Source organism: Phoenix dactylifera, chromosome 1 (genome assembly GCF_051530095.1).
Source record: "Phoenix dactylifera cultivar Ajwa chromosome 1, Ajwa_hap1_PhDact_Kaust_v1.1, whole genome shotgun sequence".
In the NCBI taxonomy this organism is placed as follows: domain Eukaryota; kingdom Viridiplantae; phylum Streptophyta; class Magnoliopsida; order Arecales; family Arecaceae; genus Phoenix; species Phoenix dactylifera.
Window position 1 is genome coordinate 37,170,913 of NC_143190.1, and position 19,024 is coordinate 37,189,936.

General features: G+C 45.3%; 1 protein-coding gene across 2 annotated transcripts; it reads left to right on the forward strand.

The window, feature by feature from the left end:
* Positions 1-15,771: 15,771 nt before the first annotated feature.
* LOC120110584 (F-box protein SKIP23-like) lies at positions 15,772-18,785 on the forward strand. Of its 2 annotated transcripts, none has more exons than XM_088723855.2 (2): positions 15,772-15,909; positions 16,053-18,784. In XM_088723855.2, the coding sequence occupies exon 2, from the start codon at positions 16,111-16,113 to the stop codon at positions 16,771-16,773; it is 663 nt and encodes a 220-aa protein (XP_088579981.2). In that variant the 5' UTR covers positions 15,772-15,909; positions 16,053-16,110; the 3' UTR covers positions 16,774-18,784. The 2 variants fall into 2 exon arrangements, with proteins under 2 accessions (XP_088579981.2, XP_088579972.2); XM_088723846.2 differs by having other exon boundaries at positions 15,779-15,909; positions 15,997-18,785.
* The last annotated feature ends 239 nt before the right edge of the window (positions 18,786-19,024 follow it).

The following is a 19,024-nucleotide window of genomic DNA, read 5'->3' on the forward strand; positions in this document are numbered from 1 at the left end:
TTGTTTGAGCCATACCTAACCCTGTTTAATTTTGGTGCAAATTTTTAGTTAGCTAGCAGCCAGAAGGAAAAATTATAACAGGCAACACTCCGGTCAAAAGGAATATATGCCTGCACCAACAAAGTGCCCATTTTGCAACACATCCATGAAACAACCAATCACCTCTTGCTCAAATGCTCCTTCTCCCACGTAGGTTCGGCTCCTTTCAAAAGATGTATACATATCCAGAGGGCCTTCTATAACATAATTTTATGGATAATATGTCATTATCCTGCAAGCTTCCAGCTTATACCTAATCTGTGTGGAATTTAAGTAGCATGGAAAGTGAAACCCCACATTTCTCATCCAAACATGGACCATGGCATATAGATATATATTAGAAAAATTCAACTATCTAATCCAAAAGAAAAACAAATGATTAGATACTAGATATTTATTCATCATCGCATATGCTCTATACTTATTCTCCTAAGCAACCAAGGCCAAAAAGTACCTTAGAAATAGGTGGGGAAAAAATGTTATACGCATAAAAAAGGAAAACAACCATAAGATTATAAGTAGAAACCTTGTTTAAGTTTAAGCCAGTCTCTTCTTCTCTGAACTGCCATTCACCATCCAGTGGCAGATTGGCTACTGTGACATCCAACTTGTTTCTTTTTGTATTCTTCTCTTAATTTGGTTGTTGCCATATAGGTATTCAGCATATATTCTCATCAGCAACATAGCACCAGCTTTATCTGATTCATAGCCAGTTGTTCTCATCTCACCTACGCTGCACAAAAATTCAACTGCCCGAACTCCATCCTCTCCATCTCTTCGTTCATTCCTCTTGTTTGTTTTTCCCTCCGTATTCCCATAGAGAGCCAAATTCCTATCACAGCCCGGCTTGTCCTTTTCAACAAGTCTTCTTCACCACATTAAGAGAACCCCGTTGCACTTAAACTCTGCATCAAACTTCTGCTATTTATATGGATGCTCCTCTATCGCCACAGCTAAAAAAACCACATAAAACCACACAAAATGACAAGCAATCTAAAACAATACCCCAAATCATATTGATTCAAATCCTCTAAATAAAACAATGTAGGAAACAAGATTACTGTTGGGGGGAAAATAGACCACCCCACACGTATAATTAAAGCACCCAAATCTGACAACAAGCCTGAGCTCACCATACAGGCCGAGCTCACCATGCAGGCCGAGCTCAGAGAGCCGTGCCGAGCTCATCATGCAGGCCGAGCTCAGAAGCTGCCGAGCTCATCCAGGCCGAGCTCATCTAGGCCGCCGAGCACAGAAGGCTGCCGAGCTCATCCAGGCTGCCGAGCTCAGAAGGCTAAGGCCCAGAAGGCCGAGCACAGAAGCTGCCGAGCTCATTCAGGCCGAGCTCATCCAGGCCGCTGAGCACAGAAGGCTGCCGAGCTCATCCAGGCCGCCGAGCACAGAAGGCTGCCGAGCTCATCCAGAAGGCTGCCAAGCACAGAAGGCTAATCATAGAAGGCCGAGCACAGCAGGCCGAGACCAAAAGGCTGAGCTGACCTCAGAAGGCCGACCTCGTCGTCTATATGCTGCGGCCATCCCCTGCAGCAGCCTCACCGCACCATGCTTTACTTGCCGGCCACGCCACGACATATTAATCAGGGACCATACCCTGCTACGACTGTCAACACCTCATCATTCCCAAGAATGTACTGCACTGCGCGCCACAAGCAAACTCTGGCTACACGCCATCTCCTCCCATGATGGAAACGGGCCATCCACGGCAACTCATTACTTCACACGCCCACGTCCAATCGTGACGGTAACCCATTAATTCGTCTAGTCACATCACAGGTAACCCTGCCACTCTCCCTATAAATGGGGAGCTTCTCCCTCTAAAAAGGGGGCTGGAGACTTCTTCCTCCCAAGGGAGGCTTCGGACTGGGAAATACAGTCCCTCTCTCTTCTCCAAAATTAAGCCCCCCTCTGACTTAGGCATCGGAGGGCCGGCGCCGGAAAGCCCGGCCACCGGCTTCTTGCAGGTTCCCCCGGAAGGAGCCGCACGCCGACGATCCACCGCCTGCCGTTCTCGCTCACAGGCCACCTCCCGGAGGACGCCGCCAGACGACGAACCGCCGTCCGCCGATTCTCCCACCGGAGCTCCTCCTCCTCGGTTCGCGGCCGCCCCCGGGTCCAAATTCCAGCAACAGTTGGCGCTAGAGGAAGGGCCCGAGTTGTGGCCATGAAACTAAGGAGCAGAGGAGTCTCTGATACCTCCCGGCATCATGCTCCAAGCTCCGGGCGCTCAGTCCAGAATCCACCACCAAGACCTCCGGCAGATCAAGCTCCACAAGTCCAACCCGAGCACTTCGACGCGTTAGTGCAGCAAGTCCAAGCGCTAGCCATTGCAGCCCAAAGCCTGCAACAAGTGGAGGCTCCTCCTGTGCCGCCTCCACGGGTTCATGTTAAGCAGAGGAAGAAACTTTCTCCCGAGCCATCTCGAATCAGGCATGGCTCCCGCTACAACGACGTACGTGGGGGCAACTAGTGAGAAGTAGTAGCCCAAGCCTCACATCAACGAGTTGGAGGGAAAGAGAAATAAAAGCTGAGGTCTGGAGAAGGAGAGTTATGTACTCCCTCCTCATGGGTGTAAGTCCTTACGACGGCGCTCGTGACGTTGCTCTCCTTCAGAGCGTCGCCATCACCGAAGCCCCAGCCGTGCACAGACGGCTGCCGAGCTCATCCAGGCCGAGCTCATGCAGGCCAGGCCGAGCTCAGAAGGCCGAGCTCGTCATCCACATGCTGCAGCCACGACCTGCAGCAGTCTCATCCAGGCCGAGCTCATGCAGGCCGAGCTCAGAAGGCCGAAACCAGAAGGCTGCTGAGCTCATAAGCCCGAGCTCAGAAGCCCGAGTGCAGAACACCCCTCCCAGAAAATCGAGCCAAAGAAGGCCGGTGCTGAGCCAAGTCCTGAGGGACTTCGAAGCTCGAGAGCCATCAAAATATCTCCAAAAGGTACAGGATGCCACTTTGGCTTCAAATAATTTCAATATTTCATCTATTTTCAGGTCGGAGAATCCAAAAAACGACCTACGCGTATCCCTATCTCCAACGTCGCCCCGCTCCGAATAAGGGCGCACGATCGCCAACGAAATCCATCTCCTGCATGCATCTCCAATGATGCCCCGACTAAGTTCGGGATGCCCCGACTAAGTTCGGGATGCCCCGAGTGTCGACAGTGCGTGCCCAGACCCCTCGACACTTCGGGAAGACGGGGTAGTACCTTCGCGGCCCTCCGTGGCGCTCAACACCAACAACGGGGTAGTACCTTCGCGGCCCCCCGTAGCGCCTCCTCGACTAAAATCGAGATGCCCCGAGTGTCGACAGTGCGTGCCCAGACCCCTCGACACTTCGGGAAGACGGGGTAGTACCTTCGCGGCCCTCCGTGGCGCTCAACACCAACAACGGGGTAGTACCTTCGCGGCCCCCCGTAGCGCCTCCTCGACTAAGGTCGAGATGCCCCGAGTGTCGACAGTGCGTGCCCAGACCCCTCGACACTTCGGGAAGACGGGGTAGTACCTTCGCGGCCCTCCGTGGCGCTCAACACCAACAACGGGGTAGTACCTTCGCGGCCCCCCGTAGCGCCTCCTCGACTAAGGTCGAGATGCCCCGAGTGTCGACAGTGCGTGCCCAGACCCCTCGACACTTCGGGAAGACGGGGTAGTACCTTCGCGGCCCTCCGTGGCGCTCAACACCAACAACGGGGTAGTACCTTCGCGGCCCCCCGTAGCGCCTCCTCGACTAAAATCGAGATGCCCCGAGTGTCGACAGTGCGTGCCCAGACCCCTCGACACTTCGGGAAGACGGGGTAGTACCTTCGCGGCCCTCCGTGGCGCTCAACACCAACAACGGGGTAGTACCTTCGCGGCCCCCCGTAGCGCCTCCTCGACTAAGGTCGAGATGCCCCGAGTGTCGACAGTGCGTGCCCAGACCCCTCGACACTTCGGAAAGACGGGGTAGTACCTTCGCGGCCCTCCGTGGCGCTCAACACCAACAACGGGGTAGTACCTTCGCGGCCCCCCGTAGCGCCTCCTCGACTAAAATCGAGATGCCCCGAGTGTCGACAGTGCGTGCCCAGACCCCTCGACACTTCGGGAAGACGGGGTAGTACCTTCGCAGCCCTCCGTGGCGCTCAACACCAACAACGGGGTAGTACCTTCGCGGCCCCCCGTAGCGCCTCCTCGACTAAGGTCGAGATGCCCCGAGTGTCGACAGTGCGTGCCCAGACCCCTCGACACTTCGGGAAGACGGGGTAGTACCTTCGCGGCCCTCCGTGGCGCTCAACACCAACAACGGGGTAGTACCTTCGCGGCCCCCCGTAGCGCCTCCTCGACTAAAATCGAGATGCCCCGAGTGTCGACAGTGCGTGCCCAGACCCCTCGACACTTCGGGAAGACGGGGTAGTACCTTCGCGGCCCTCCGTGGCACTCAACACCAACAACGGGGTAGTACCTTCGCGGCCCCCCGTAGCGCCTCCTCGACTAAGGTCGAGATGCCCCGAGTGTCGACAGTGCGTGCCCAGACCCCTCGACACTTCGGAAAGACGGGGTAGTACCTTCGCGGCCCTCCGTGGCGCTCAACACCAACAACGGGGTAGTACCTTCGCGGCCCCCCGTAGCGCCTCCTCGACTAAAATCGAGATGCCCCGAGTGTCGACAGTACGTGCCCAGACCCCTCGACACTTCGGGAAGACGGGGTAGTACCTTCGCGGCCCTCCGTGGCGCTCAACACCCACAACGGGATAGTACCTTTGCGGCCTCCCGTAGCGCCTCCTCGACTAAGGTCGAGATGCCCCGACGAGTCGACAGTGAGCCCGAGCTCCCTCGACCTCGGGATGACGGGGTAGTACCTTCGCGGCCCCCCGAAACGTTCGTGATTGACAACAAAGCACCCTCAAAATGTTCGTGGATAACAACAAAGCAACGCCCACACAGATCTCCAATGCTGGGAGAAGTGCGACGCGGAAGATCTGCCGCGTCGTCTCGACGTTCTCGAGAGCTGAGTCGACCTGAAGCACTTGACTCCGACTGCATCAGAGGTATACCCTACTTGGCACGCACATCTCCATATATATTTGGCTATATCACAGGATGATCAACGACTGGACTACTTCCTTCGTCCGAGCCAAAAAGCAGCTCAAACTCGGAAGTCGGGGGGTAGTGTTGGGGGGAAAATAGACCACCCCACACGTATAATTAAAGCACCCAAATCTGACAACAAGCCTGAGCTCACCATACAGGCCGAGCTCACCATGCAGGCCGAGCTCAGAGAGCCGTGCCGAGCTCATCATGCAGGCCGAGCTCAGAAGCTGCCGAGCTCATCCAGGCCGAGCTCATCTAGGCCGCCGAGCACAGAAGGCTGCCGAGCTCATCCAGGCTGCCGAGCTCAGAAGGCTAAGGCCCAGAAGGCCGAGCACAGAAGCTGCCGAGCTCATTCAGGCCGAGCTCATCCAGGCCGCTGAGCACAGAAGGCTGCCGAGCTCATCCAGGCCGCCGAGCACAGAAAGCTGCCGAGCTCATCCAGAAGGCTGCCAAGCACAGAAGGCTAATCATAGAAGGCCGAGCACAGCAGGCCGAGACCAAAAGGCTGAGCTGACCTCAGAAGGCCGACCTCGTCGTCTATATGCTGCGGCCATCCCCTGCAGCAGCCTCACCGCACCATGCTTTACTTGCCGGCCACGCCACGACATATTAATCAGGGACCATACCCTGCTACGACTGTCAACACCTCATCATTCCCAAGAATGTACTGCACTGCGCGCCACAAGCAAACTCTGGCTACACGCCATCTCCTCCCATGATGGAAACGGGCCATCCACGGCAACTCATTACTTCACACGCCCACGTCCAATCGTGACGGTAACCCATTAATTCGTCTAGTCACATCACAGGTAATCCTGCCACTCTCCCTATAAATGGGGAGCTTCTCCCTCTAAAAAGGGGGCTGGAGGCTTCTTCCTCCCAAGGGAGGCTTCGGACTGGGAAATACAGTCCCTCTCTCTTCTCCAAAATTAAGCCCCCCTCTGACTTAGGCATCGGAGGGCCGGCGCCGGAAAGCCCGGCCACCGGCTTCTTGCAGGTTCCCCCGGAAGGAGCCGCACGCCGACGATCCACCGCCTGCCGTTCTCGCTCACAGGCCACCTCCCGGAGGACGCCGCCAGACGACGAACCGCCGTCCGCCGATTCTCCCACCGGAGCTCCTCCTCCTCGGTTCGCGGCCGCCCCCGGGTCCAAATTCCAGCAACAATTACAATAGTCATATAATGATTACTATGAATTGAAATCCCAGAGAAATTGTAAAGGTATTATGATGACATTTATGTATCTTAGAGATTATAATCATATGAAACAGAGGTTAGTACTTCATATCCTTAGAAACCAGACTATTTATTTTTTTGGAAAAACAAAAAATTAGGCTGTTTAAATACTAGCTAAAGAGTCAGAGAGTTTTAACATAAGACATGAAAAGTTGAGATCAATTCACAAAGGTCCACTGGATGTACTACTTTCGGACTAAAGAATCCTCAATATTAATTTTCATTACATAAGAAGTATGTAGGTAGGTCAAACAGATAGAAACTATCAAAACTGATTTAAAGACAACTCATTTTTGCCATGCTATAACTTGGACAACCTATGCAAGTCCCATTTTTGTTGCAATATTATTGACGTTTTCAAACAAAAGAACTACACAACCAGGATAACATCAACCTGATTATTACAAAAAAGAACATTGATTATCCAAATTAAAACATGATCACCGGTGAGAAGAGAAAAATACAATACAAATTTCACTATCCAAAACAGAAGCTCTAGTTATTTGATAATGTAAGCAAGCAAGTGAGACGATATAATTATCAAAAAGAAAATGAAAATCTTCAGTAAAACTCGAATAAAAACCAAAATCCAATCATTTTTAATCAGAGAGGAAGAGAGGCGAGGGACAGAGCCTCAAATTATTATTAATCAGAGGGAGTCTCTGTTTGCTGAGAAACAGAGGGTGGAGAAGAAAATGACATTTATTTCTACCCACAGCCCACAGGCAACCGGCTACGCCCTCAACAACAACAGCAGCAGCAAGCCAGCAGCAACAAATACCTACAGGGAACTTGGCCCTCAACAGATTAAAAAAATAAATCCCAACCCATACTATTTGCTGATTGGAGAAGCTCTCATTAACGGAGCATTTCATACCCCACATCAAAGCCATTCAGTTTTCTCCGCGGCAAGCCCCATCAAGATTCAAACCCATATCAAAGCCCCATCAAACTCGAATAAAAATGGGGAAATGGCGCTTCAACAACCACAGTCCCTAAACTCCAGATCGACTGAAATCCCCAAACTTTATAACAAATGAATCGAAACAAAAACCCATCCAAATCCATCCATTACAAAACCCAAGCTAGGAAAAACAAAACCATCGCCAACAGAGATCACGAGAGCAAAGCAAGCCGGAACCGATTAGAAATCTGCGGCCACATAGAGAGCCCGGATCGAAAAAAGAAAACTAAGAGACGGGGTCAAATCAAGAACCGATCGACGATGATACCTTAAGGAAATGAGGTCTGAGGAGGAAAGAGGAATAGTCGTGCTACCTGGAGGAAATGAGGCATGAGGACGATGAGAAAGAAGAGAAGCACCGCGCCGCCCGTCGAGCTCCCCGCCAACGAGCTCTTCCGGCTCTTCTTCAACTGCCGGAAAATCGTCGCCCCCGTCGGAAAGGGAGAGAGCGAAAGCTAGGGCAAACGGAGAAGGAGGTGGGGACTGGAGAAGAAGGAGCTAGGGCAGCGCCGCAGCATGTCGGGGGAGGACTGAGGGGGATGGTTGGAGAGGAGGGGTAGGGAAGGAGGGCGTTGGCCCAACCGTCGGATGCAAGGTTTGGGACTGATCTCAATCGTCGGATTCTGAACTCATTTGGTCACGAGTTTTGTTTAGGGTCATGAGCTCCTCAGGCTCAAACTCGGGCTCATACTCGAATTTAAATAGGTCTCATTTTAGGCTTGGGCTCGGGCTTATTTGACAAACGAGTCGAGCCCGAACCGAGCTTTTACCAAGCCGAGCCCGAGCAGCTCAGCTCGTTAACAGGCCTAATTGGACGGCTTCACGCGGAATCGATGATATCCTTATTATAAAAAGAAATGTTGAAGAGGGGCTAACCAGAACGTAGAAGGGATGAAATGAATAGGTAAACGCGTCGTATTCGGTGTGTCAAAAAAATTTCGTACCGTATCATGTCACGGGTGGCAGAGGTTGCTAATTCCGTTGTGTAGGAGGCCCATGAAGAAAGAACGCTTAATGTGGTGATATTGGCGGCCAAATCAGCACCGGAGGTGGTGAAGGGATAGTAAAGGAGCAAGCAAAGATGGACCGATGGGGAATCAGCTAGTTCCCATAACTGGTTTTCTGCACTCTGCTATGAGATTCATATTTTGGCCTACGGGGCGCAGTATAGAAAGCCCCGTAAGTTCATAGAGTTACAAAGAGGCAATAACATTTGGGATCGTTGAGTTGATAGTCTAATATTTAAATATGAATTCCACTATGCTTATTGGTATTTTGAAATGCAAGGGATGTTTGTCTAGGAGGCCTAACTTTCAAGATAGAAATCTAACGAAAACTCTATGAGTAGCGCTAATCACGGGCCTTCTGGCCCGCCCAGCCTAGCCCAGAATTTTTTCGGGCTTGGGCATTAAAAAAAGCCCATGGGTCGAGCCTGGGCAGGAAAAGCGGCCCGACCAAAAAAATCAGGCTGGGCCTAGTCAGGCCATTCTGTCCCATTTCCAGATTCCAAATAAAGAAAAAATCGGGTCTGTCGGGTCGGGTCGGGCTAGACGGGCCTAGGACCAGATTTATAAAGTTGGGTCGGGCCTAGAGAAAAATTTAAGCCCGACAGTCGGGCCGGGCCGGGCCTGGGCATAGCCATCGGGCCTAACTTCTGCTGTAGAGCCCAACCCAGGTTTTGTCAGCTCTATCTATGAGTGAGAGTGTTTTCTTCAAGAGTTGAGACGAATTGTACAGCCGACTGGATCACATCTTCTATTGTTGGACATATACGAACAACAAATTATGAGTCTTCTAGCAATCTTACAATTCAGTTTAAAAAAATTTTGTTTTTTGACCTCCTAGAATGAGTCAGCACTAGAGTTGAATGATTCATCTAGTTCACCATAAAAAAAAGGGAGAAAAAGAAAAAACCCGTGAGTAAATTGGGATTCCTCCTCTTTTTTTTTTGTTCTTTTGAGAGAGTTTTATGGTCTTTCTTTTTCATGAGCTTAACGCTTTTTGTTGGGTTTCAATCCTTTAATTTTTCTTTTTTTAAAAAAAAGACAAGGAAAAAAAGTAGTAGTTGCTGCCACGTGTATGCCAATTTTGTGTTGTTTGAAGGATTTTCCCAGGTAATGACAAGATCTTGGCAAAAAGGAGCTATAGATGATATTAATTCTTCTGCTCTCAATCCCTTCTTCAAGAAGAAAATCACCTACTGCCTCATTTCTTCTCCAACCTAGACCTTTCCAGTCCCATCAGATCCCTCAAACAAATCCTAGACAGGGAAGAGGAAGGAACTTAAACCATGTGAGGAAGTTTGCCTTCAGGTCTAGATTTTTATTTTTTTAAAAAAGTAATCTATTTATTTTATTTAGAACTAATAGGAATGAGGAAAGAAGAGCACATCCTATTTTCAAATCTAGGATACGCGCTCCAGGATCGTGTATCTTTTATTTAAATCCTCAATAAGATCTCACCCTTAAATATGGCCAAGAACGAGCCAAAAGACAAAGGCCAGACTCTCTCTCTCTCTTCCATGGATGATCGGAATTCAAAAAGGCATCGTTTTTCGGTTGCCTCTGCTGACTATAGTGAGAATTTCTCTCCTGCAATCTTTGTTATGTTATATGACATCAAAATAAAACCGAGAACCTCTGGTCGCCCCTCTAAGCCATTATGGAAGCGATCTGAGGCCATTGGCATCGATAGGAATTAGCCGACTTTCGGATGAAATCCTCACCGCATCCTCTCCAATTCAGTAATCCCCCTTCACAAACATTGGTGTCATGCATCGGTTTCATCATCTCATCGACTATGTAATCCGCCACCATGACAATTCCAGTTTGCAGGGATTCCACTTATGGACCTGTTGCATGCAATATCAACCAGTGGATCCGCTATGCGTTGGAACACAATGTTCAAGGTGTCACACTCCAAATTGGTTGAGAAAATCTTCTGCTTTGGCTCATTGCACAAACTCCTGTCAGGTTGTGTCCTGCCCTCCGCGTTTCGTATTTGATTGCATGTACATTTGATGAATTCATCATTGATGGAAATAAACTCGAAATCATAAATATAGTTTCTGGTTTGGCGAGAAGATGCATGTGTCTACGCCAAGTCTTTGGTACTTCACCTGATATGGCCAAGGTTCCTCAGGATCTTTACAAAGAAAGGACTCTTGCATTATCTAATTTTCATTCTCAGATATGCCTTCTTTTTTATAAAGATGGTAGTCTTTAGAAATTGTGTCATCTTGAACGTCCTGGCATCACTTTTCTCCATCTTACTTCATGCAGGGTATTGGCTGATTTCTTTTCATAAGCATTTTCGACTGTCGAACAAAGGGTAACAGGTGCAGATTTTCTTCACCTGCTACAAAATGGATTTTAAGCAAACTGAGACATTTGATGGCAAGAAGGTTTTCGTGTCATCATCATAAATCTGAATTTAGGAACATTGAAGCAAGTGCACAACAGATGGAGCTGATAAATTCTTATTTAAAAGAATACACAGGGACAAGAGGAGAGTTCTGTAGATTCTATTGTTTCTGGGGTAAAGAAACTGTTTGATTGATTTGAAGTTTTGTACATTTGAAAGTTATCTGATCAATTTCAATGCGACCTTCTTTTGTTTTGGAACACCTAATGTAGTTTACGAAGGACATTTCATTTGGATTTTTGATATTTTGTTGTCAAACAAAATGATCTCAATGTTTTACAGTATGGTATCTGTTTTATTTGTTTAAGATTCTTAGAAAGAGAACAATGCATGGCAGAAGCTTTACGCTGTTATACTGTAAATTGAAGATGGGACTCATGGTGAGCTTAGAGTACCAACAGCAGAGAGAAGAAGCCAATTTGTTGTCATTAGTATGGTTATAATCCAGATAAAGTGATACTGGTTTTGCATTAACTATTCAGTTACCACAATCATTTTACTCAAATTATGCTAAGCCCATAGTAAAAGAGTTGGAGGTTAGTTTTACCATATACATTATGGCTATTATTCCATGAATGAAGTCCCACACTATTTTCATGTTGGCAGCTGATTTACATATTTTTAATTCATTTTGGAATTTTAGGTGGCTACATGCTTCTTATATTTAGAGGTTTTGTAACTCTGTTGTTGATTTTAGCTGGTACATGTTTTAGTACATGTCCTAATGTAACATAACTTTTTGTTTCTCTACAGAAATATTTTGCTCCATTCCATGCTGCTAAGTCAGCTAAATGCTTTTTATATTTGTTAACCAGTTGGTAATGTGATTTCCCTATGAAAGAATGCAAGGAGGAATTTATCATGCTAGTTTTTCCTTGTGGTTATTTATGTGCTTCTTAAATACTGATGTGCATAGGGGCATCAAATGTGGTGGTTTGCTACCATCTTTGCTTTTTTTTTTTCTAGAAAAAAGGCATCCAATTTCATGTTAAATGAATTTTGGCACAGCAGGGAAAGAAATCAAAGTGCATTTGCTTTCTACGACTTCAGAAAATAATTTTGCTCAAACTTAAATCACAATACCTCTTTGCTATAGAAAATTTTAAACAGTATTTTAGTAGTTTTCTGGTCGGTGTTACTCCAACAGAATTGGAGGTATCATGCTAGAACCTCCTAAACCCTTGTTGGCAAGCCTAATTGAAGTCATGCGTTTGAGAGTAGTTTGGCTCATCTATTCATGTAAAAACAATGTCCAGAGACCCTCCTACGTGCTACAACGAGATACGCCGTACCAACCCGAATCGGACGGTACAAAATGTACCGTACTTTATCAATTTGGCACTGGTATTTGGTACAGATGGCGTACCGATATAGCGGAAATATATTTGTAGTAGAAAATGTGGCCATCATCCTTTCATGGTCGGCTTATTTGTTGGATGATGAAAGCTGCACAAATATAATAACACTTAATTTTTTGAAAAAAAAATAATGCACTTATTTGATCTTCATAATTGAAGGATATAGATCTATTGTCCAAAGTTTAACAATTATAGGAGGAAAAAGTATCAAGTAACCAACTTTGGATTCTTACGATAGTACATTTAAGAAGAAGGTACTTTTTCCAATCCACACTCTCATCGAACTATCCATGTTGTTCCCAGAATCTCTGAAATGTCAACATGAAACTATCAAATGAGGGAAAAATGAAAATGTGTTAAGTATGGGTTGAGAACATGCAGAAGATGGTCTTAGATCACTGACATTAATAATCAGACGCTCGACATTATGGTAGTTCCTAGGGAAACAGGCAATTCCTGGAAGATCCCACTTATTCAAATCAGTTTCCACTTCCTGGTGTACCTTGAAAGACAAAGTTTCACAATTTTGTGCCTCTCTAAAGGACGAAACCTGAACATATTGATGGGTGTTCTTATATGAAAACACGAAGGGTTTTGTTTTTATCTCTCTCTCTCTTCTGTCTCTTTCTCTCTTCTATATATGGTTCAGCCCGACGGTAAGCAAGATCCGAGGTTGGGTGTCGACCTCCATGCAGACTTCATCAGACATTCTTGAACCCCGTCCTGAGCATGAATTACATAAATGATGAAGTATGTCTAACATTTGAATACCAAGAAAACATGCTCTTCATAAACTAGATTTGGTTCCTAAGTAGTTCATAAAGCAATTAACAGAATAAGATTTCAAAACAATGAAATTCCTAATCAATGAATGAGCTTGTTTGGTCAGAAAAGGGGGTAAGAAACACCAATATTGCCCTTATTGGTGTTCAATACATTGCCATTTGCTTGTTTTTTCAGGCCATTGCATTGCATGCTTCTGAAATAAGAATATATTAACTGTTTCTATTTCAAACTTTTCTGAAAGTCCCCAAATTCGATTGTCACATGATTACTGTGACACTTCTAAGAAAACCTTCTCGACATGGAGCCTCCGCATTCCTGCAGAAATAAGTAATCATTAGGAAAATCTTACCTTTAGCACTTTGTGCAGTAATATAAATGCTCAAGAAACAGACCAGCCAAAGCCATATGTGTGTAAAACATTGCTGATGGTTTTGGCAATACCAATGGTGCTGGATTGCTTTCTTGGTGGCTCCATGAGGATAACAGAGGCTGTAATTTCCACTGAAGGGACTTTGGAAGAAGGAAATGAAGAGTTTTCTAGTAACACAAGCAACAAAGGTTTGCAGAAATCCACAGATTAATAACCTGGATAGGTATTTATGGAAGCTAGGGAGGAGTTTTTCTTCTCTTTTTTTTTTCTAAGGGGGTGGAGGAGGTCTGATTAGAGATCCAAATCAATTGAGAATCTATTGATATCTTGGAAATCTCTCTGGAGATTATGGTGGAGATCCATTTGACCATTACAAAATACCACCAATATAACATAGGGGTGGCAATTTATGACCTGATCCTTCAACCCAACCCGCGAATGGCCTATTTAACCTATTTAAAATCTGTTTAACATATTTTAGACCTATTTAACCCGACCCGCTTAACTTGTTTAACCTATTTAAATCCATTTAATCCATTAAAAATTTATTTAATCTGACTTAACCTATTTAATAAAGAAGTTATGTAGGTTGCGGTCGGTTACCTGTTTAATAAACAAGATTGGATTTAGATCTAAAATTTTGACATATTTAATAGAAAGGTCGGATTCAGGTTAACAAATTTTTGATCCGATCTGCATCCAATGCGAGCTTTATCTGACCAACCTGTTCCGATTACCACCTCTAATACAGCATCCCTCAACCAATTTCTGTCCCTGTTTACCTGGAACAAGTCCATTTCCAGTATAAAAGACTGAACTTGTACTACAAGAATTTAAAGAGATTTCTTTAGTGTCATTCCTTTAGCAGAACCATAGCCTTACATCAGCTGATTCATTCCGGTCCCAGCCCATCTAGGTTAGGTTTGATATATCTTTTTCGAACTCGTCGCATGTTATTTCCTACTCAACTTGGCTCAGCTTGACAGGCATGATAATTAGGTCAAAAATAGGTTAAATATTACATGCCTCCATCTAGTCTCAATTTTCTCAATCCAACTTAATAGAAAACCTCTGACTTTAAAACCCCTAATTGCTTTGTTATCAGTCCAATACCAAGTTTAGATTTTTGGTTCACATATTTAAGGTTATTTATTTGAGAAATGAAAGTTTAATTAAGGTTGTACTTCATTCTTGTTGATAAAATTAATGACAATAGTTCATAATAATATTTTCTCAAATTATCTTTTTTTATTATTCATGCCATTATTAAATTTTCATGTAAAGACAAAATGAATAGTATAATCTTCTTTTATCTTGTATTATGGCTGAATCAAGACATGGACCAGCTTGGATTTCCATGCGGCTATAGGTTCCAATCATACTTGCAGGGGTCTGTCTGAATGATCTAATGGGGGTGAAAGGTTTTTTCATTGACTTGACCCAACTAACCAGATGCCATCTAGTTAACTAGTAGATTAGTGTCTCTGTCTAAAACGAGGACCATACTTATATAGTCTTCTGGGTTGTTGTAGACCTTTAAACCGGTCTGATGTAGGCAGTGGAAAATTTTCTTGGGCCAAAAAAACATTAAAAAAAAGAAGAAAAGTTTCTTTTTCCGAGCAGAACTCGAATAGACTATTCGCAGATTTATTGGGGATGGCAAGTTAACACCAAGGGATGATCATCTTAAGATTAAGAATAATATGGCTGGAAGTGATGAGATCACCGCGTTTGGTGGCACTATGATGATCACAAGTGACAGTGATTCTAAATCTTCCCCATTTCTTAAATCACCGTCCAACCCAGTGAGGGGATACCTGTTCTTAAGGTCTGAAATCCAAAATCATTCCAAGATAGTGATCTTAGAATGAAAGTTGAGAAAAAAATGCTCCTTAGTCCGGTAGAAAAAATTGACATAAATCAATATACGGTTAATATATTATAGCAATATTATATATATATATAATATTAAATTATATTATATTATTAATCATATTATTATTCAATGATCATTTTTTATTATAGTAGAAATATATTATTTTATTTTATATTTATATAATGAAAGAATTTAATATATAACTTCTATTTGTCTTATATTCCTAATCAAAATAATTATTAATATTAAAAATAATATATTATAAGTAGAATGATCTTTGGTTCTTATAGAATACAAGACAGATTACTCATAGATACTTGAGAATCTTTAATCACATGAACATAGAATACCAAATGCGATCACCTTAAATCATTGGGATCAGATTAGAGGCCAAATGCAGTAGTAAAATAAGTACTGAAAAATAATTATCATCCTTTCGGGGACTTAATTTTATCTACCGTATTCGTACAAGGCAACTGCCGACGTTGCAACTTACCAAAAATAATTAGCAATCTCGTTCGGGACTTCGAAATAATTGTTGCAACAGAAGTCTGCCACATGTTTGCAGTTTAACATGAAACGTGTCACTTAACTGTTTAAAAAAATCGACGTTATTTATTACGTAATTAAAAAGGTTGAATTGCGAAAGCTTTAGCAAACTTTCCATCGATGTATGGTGAAAAGAAGAAGAAGAGAGAGATCGGGTCACATATTCCTCCCCCTCCTCCTCTTCTCAATCCGTGGTGACACCGGCGCTGCCATGCTTCTTCTCGGAATCAGGTAACCCTTCCGAACCCTAACTTTTTTCAGTTCCGCTCTCCGTCTCGATCCGTTCCTCTTATAAACGCTAACCCCAATCTCTGGAAGATCTTGAAAAGAGTCATCTTGATTCGATCTAGTTGTTGGGCCAATGATTTCTGCAGCAAGGTGACGGGTTGTCACATAATCTCATAGAAGTCCTCCCCATTTCTCAATTGGGCAATGGCATCATCTTGTACTCGTACCGAAGGAGTAGAAGAAGAGAAAGGAGGGCCAGAATGGTCCCAGCTCCCGGAGGAGCTCTTGGAGCTCATAGCCAAGAAGGTGGGTCTCCTCTCCGATTACATCCGATTCCGCTCCGTCTGCAAGTCGTGGCACTCCGCCGCGTGGCCCGGCAACCTCCGTCCCCATCCCCCGATTCTCCTGCTCCCCCACAACCTCTTCATTGACTCCCGCTCCTTCTTTAGCCTCTACACCGGAAAAACCCGCACCTTCTCCGTTCCCGGAACCAGCAACAAGACGATCCTCGCGTCGTCCTGCGGATGGATGCTGCTGCTCGACATCGCCGCCATCGGCGTGTCTTTGCGGAACCCCGTCACCGGCGCCCAAATCCAGCTCCCCCCACCGACCAGCTTCCGCGAGCGTCCGGGCCTCGACTGCTCCTACCTGTTTTACCGCTGGGAAGGGTTCTTATCCTTGGGCCCCGATTCCTCTCAGCGCGACTGGGTGGTGATGGTGCTGTGCCATGATGGCTCCAAGGACATCCACTACTGTAGACCAGGAGATGGAGCCTGGAGTTTGCTTAAAGCCAATTCAGCTGGCGTCCCTTCCTCCGTCGCATATACCAAGGGGCAATTCTTTGTGCTGGATCGGCATGGCCTCTAACAACCCAGGATCTTACCCAAAATGGCTAGCCGGAAGGTATTATTTGGGTTCCTTGATCCTGTATAAGTACCCAAGATCTACCCAGTGAATAACCGATGTGGGACTAAACACACGCCCGCACGGGTCCTCACATACCCTCCGTTCAAGCCCTGACGTCCTCGTCAGGCTAAGGGTTCATATCTATTCAAATCTAATCACAAACACCACGATTGGCCCGTGGTCAGCCCCAATAGATCTGTGCTGCAGTGTCCCCTAGTCCACATAGGTTATGGGCCGGGTCCGCTCTGATACCATTTGTAACAACCCAGGATCTCACCCAAAATGGCTAGCCGGAAGGTATTATTTGGGTTCCTTGATCCTGTATAAGTACCCAAGATCTACCCAGTGAATAACCGATGTGGGACTAAACACACGCCCGCACGGGTCCTCACATGGCCATCTCACCATCTATGCTGCTGCTTTTGCTGCTGCGGCTGCTGAAGCTGCACCTCCTTCCAGAGTCCTTTCTTCGCTGCTTCCTCCCTCCACTGTTCCTGCTAAATATTACCTGGGGAAGGCATCCGAAGCGGAGCTGTTACTGTTAGCCCGTAGCTCGATGTTTGCCCATAGCTCGAAGTTTGCCGATCCAGACAATGGTGTCTCGAAGGATTTCCAACTTTTTAAGCTGGATTTGGGTGCACGGCTGCTCGAGTGGTCTGAGATTAACGGGATCGATGGTAAGGCATTGTTTTTGACGCTGGGTCGCTGCTCGATGGCCCGCGCGCTTTCCTGGGCTCGGAGAAGATTGTGTCTATTTCGAAGCTCTTTTTGATTTTCTCCAGTATTGGGATGGCCAGTTCCGTCACATGGAAGCGCTGAACTTAAAGAACGGTGTTTATGAATCAGTTTGGCATGCGTGGAAAGATCTTTCGAAAGGTCTGACGGATCCTATTTGGGTTTCGTTCAGTCTCTGTTAGATGTTGCATGTGGGCTTAATTAGGTTTCGGCTGATGCTGCTGCTCCTTTGTTCTTTGTTTTGTTTTATCGGATAATGTACCTAAAATCCTCTTATGTGAATGATCTGTATCTTGTGGTGCTGTCAATATAACTGGATGTGTTCCTAGAGAAATGTCTGGATTAGTTGATAAATCATCTGAAAATATTCTTTGATGTTGTGAGAATGGACGATTTTTCTTTTGTGTCTTTTTTTTAAGTAAACGTTGCAAAGATCACCATCCAACACATAGATGATTTAAGTGTCATTGTGCAACAATGACATAGATAGAGATATAAGTAATCAGAGTTTCCTGGATCTCATTCTTCTTTTTAGCACCAAGTCTCCTTCCAGTAAGCTTAAATAGATTCAACTGTTCCTCGCTATAGAGCATTTTGCTTTTAAACAGCATAAATCTTATAAACGATGAAGTACCGATAAGATCAGAAGACAAAAAGAAATGTCCTCAGTATACTACATCAGATGTCTGCATAATCCACAATGAGCTTCAAAGGACTTTTGTATCTGGGAAATTTCAAATTAATCATAGAGCTTGTTTATTCAGAAAAGAGGAAAAAAATGAAGGGAAACTTCAGTGTCATCCATATTGGTGGCCATACATTGCCATATGTTCACTCTATAGAAGGCATTTCATACATACTTCTAACATAAGAATTTATCAGCTGCATCTGTTCCAAACCATGTTTCATGACCCTTGTTCTAAAAGACGGGACTCCTACATAAATAGAAGTCTTTTACTTAAGATTCGGCAATATGAAAGCTTAAGAAATTCAGATCGATGAAGCCCCAAGTATATAAAACATTTCCAAGTTAGGCGACCAAGAGACTGAAAGAGCTGTTAATTCTGCTTCAAGCTAGAAGACTATCCCATTTAGCTTTAGGATCAGATGCTTGGGCTCGGATAATGTTGGCAGATTTTGCTTTTCTCTTACATAAACTGGTATAACATAAGATAGAGAAAATTAACCCCCAGGAACTTAGGTCAGAAAAACAACAGGAAAAAAGGCAGGCATACCACAGAAACAGAACTAGATATCCTGTAAGCGAAAACCTTATGCATTACGAAGCTCACGAATAATCCTAATCTTATCGAGGCAAAAGTTTAAGTTGAATGATGCAGTGACCAAAGTTGACATATTTTGCAGTGAACAATTCCATGCTAAACCAAGAGAGTAGAAGGAGGTGAGACTCGGCAGTCACACCCATCTTTTAATGTATGGAATTACAACTGAAAATAAACAGTTTGACTCCCATGAA

What these genes read in the sequence shown, in the direction of transcription:
- LOC120110584 (XM_088723855.2), top strand. Translation starts at nt 16,111, where the DNA reads ATGGCATCATCTTGTACTCGTACCGAAGGAGTAGAAGAAGAGAAAGGA.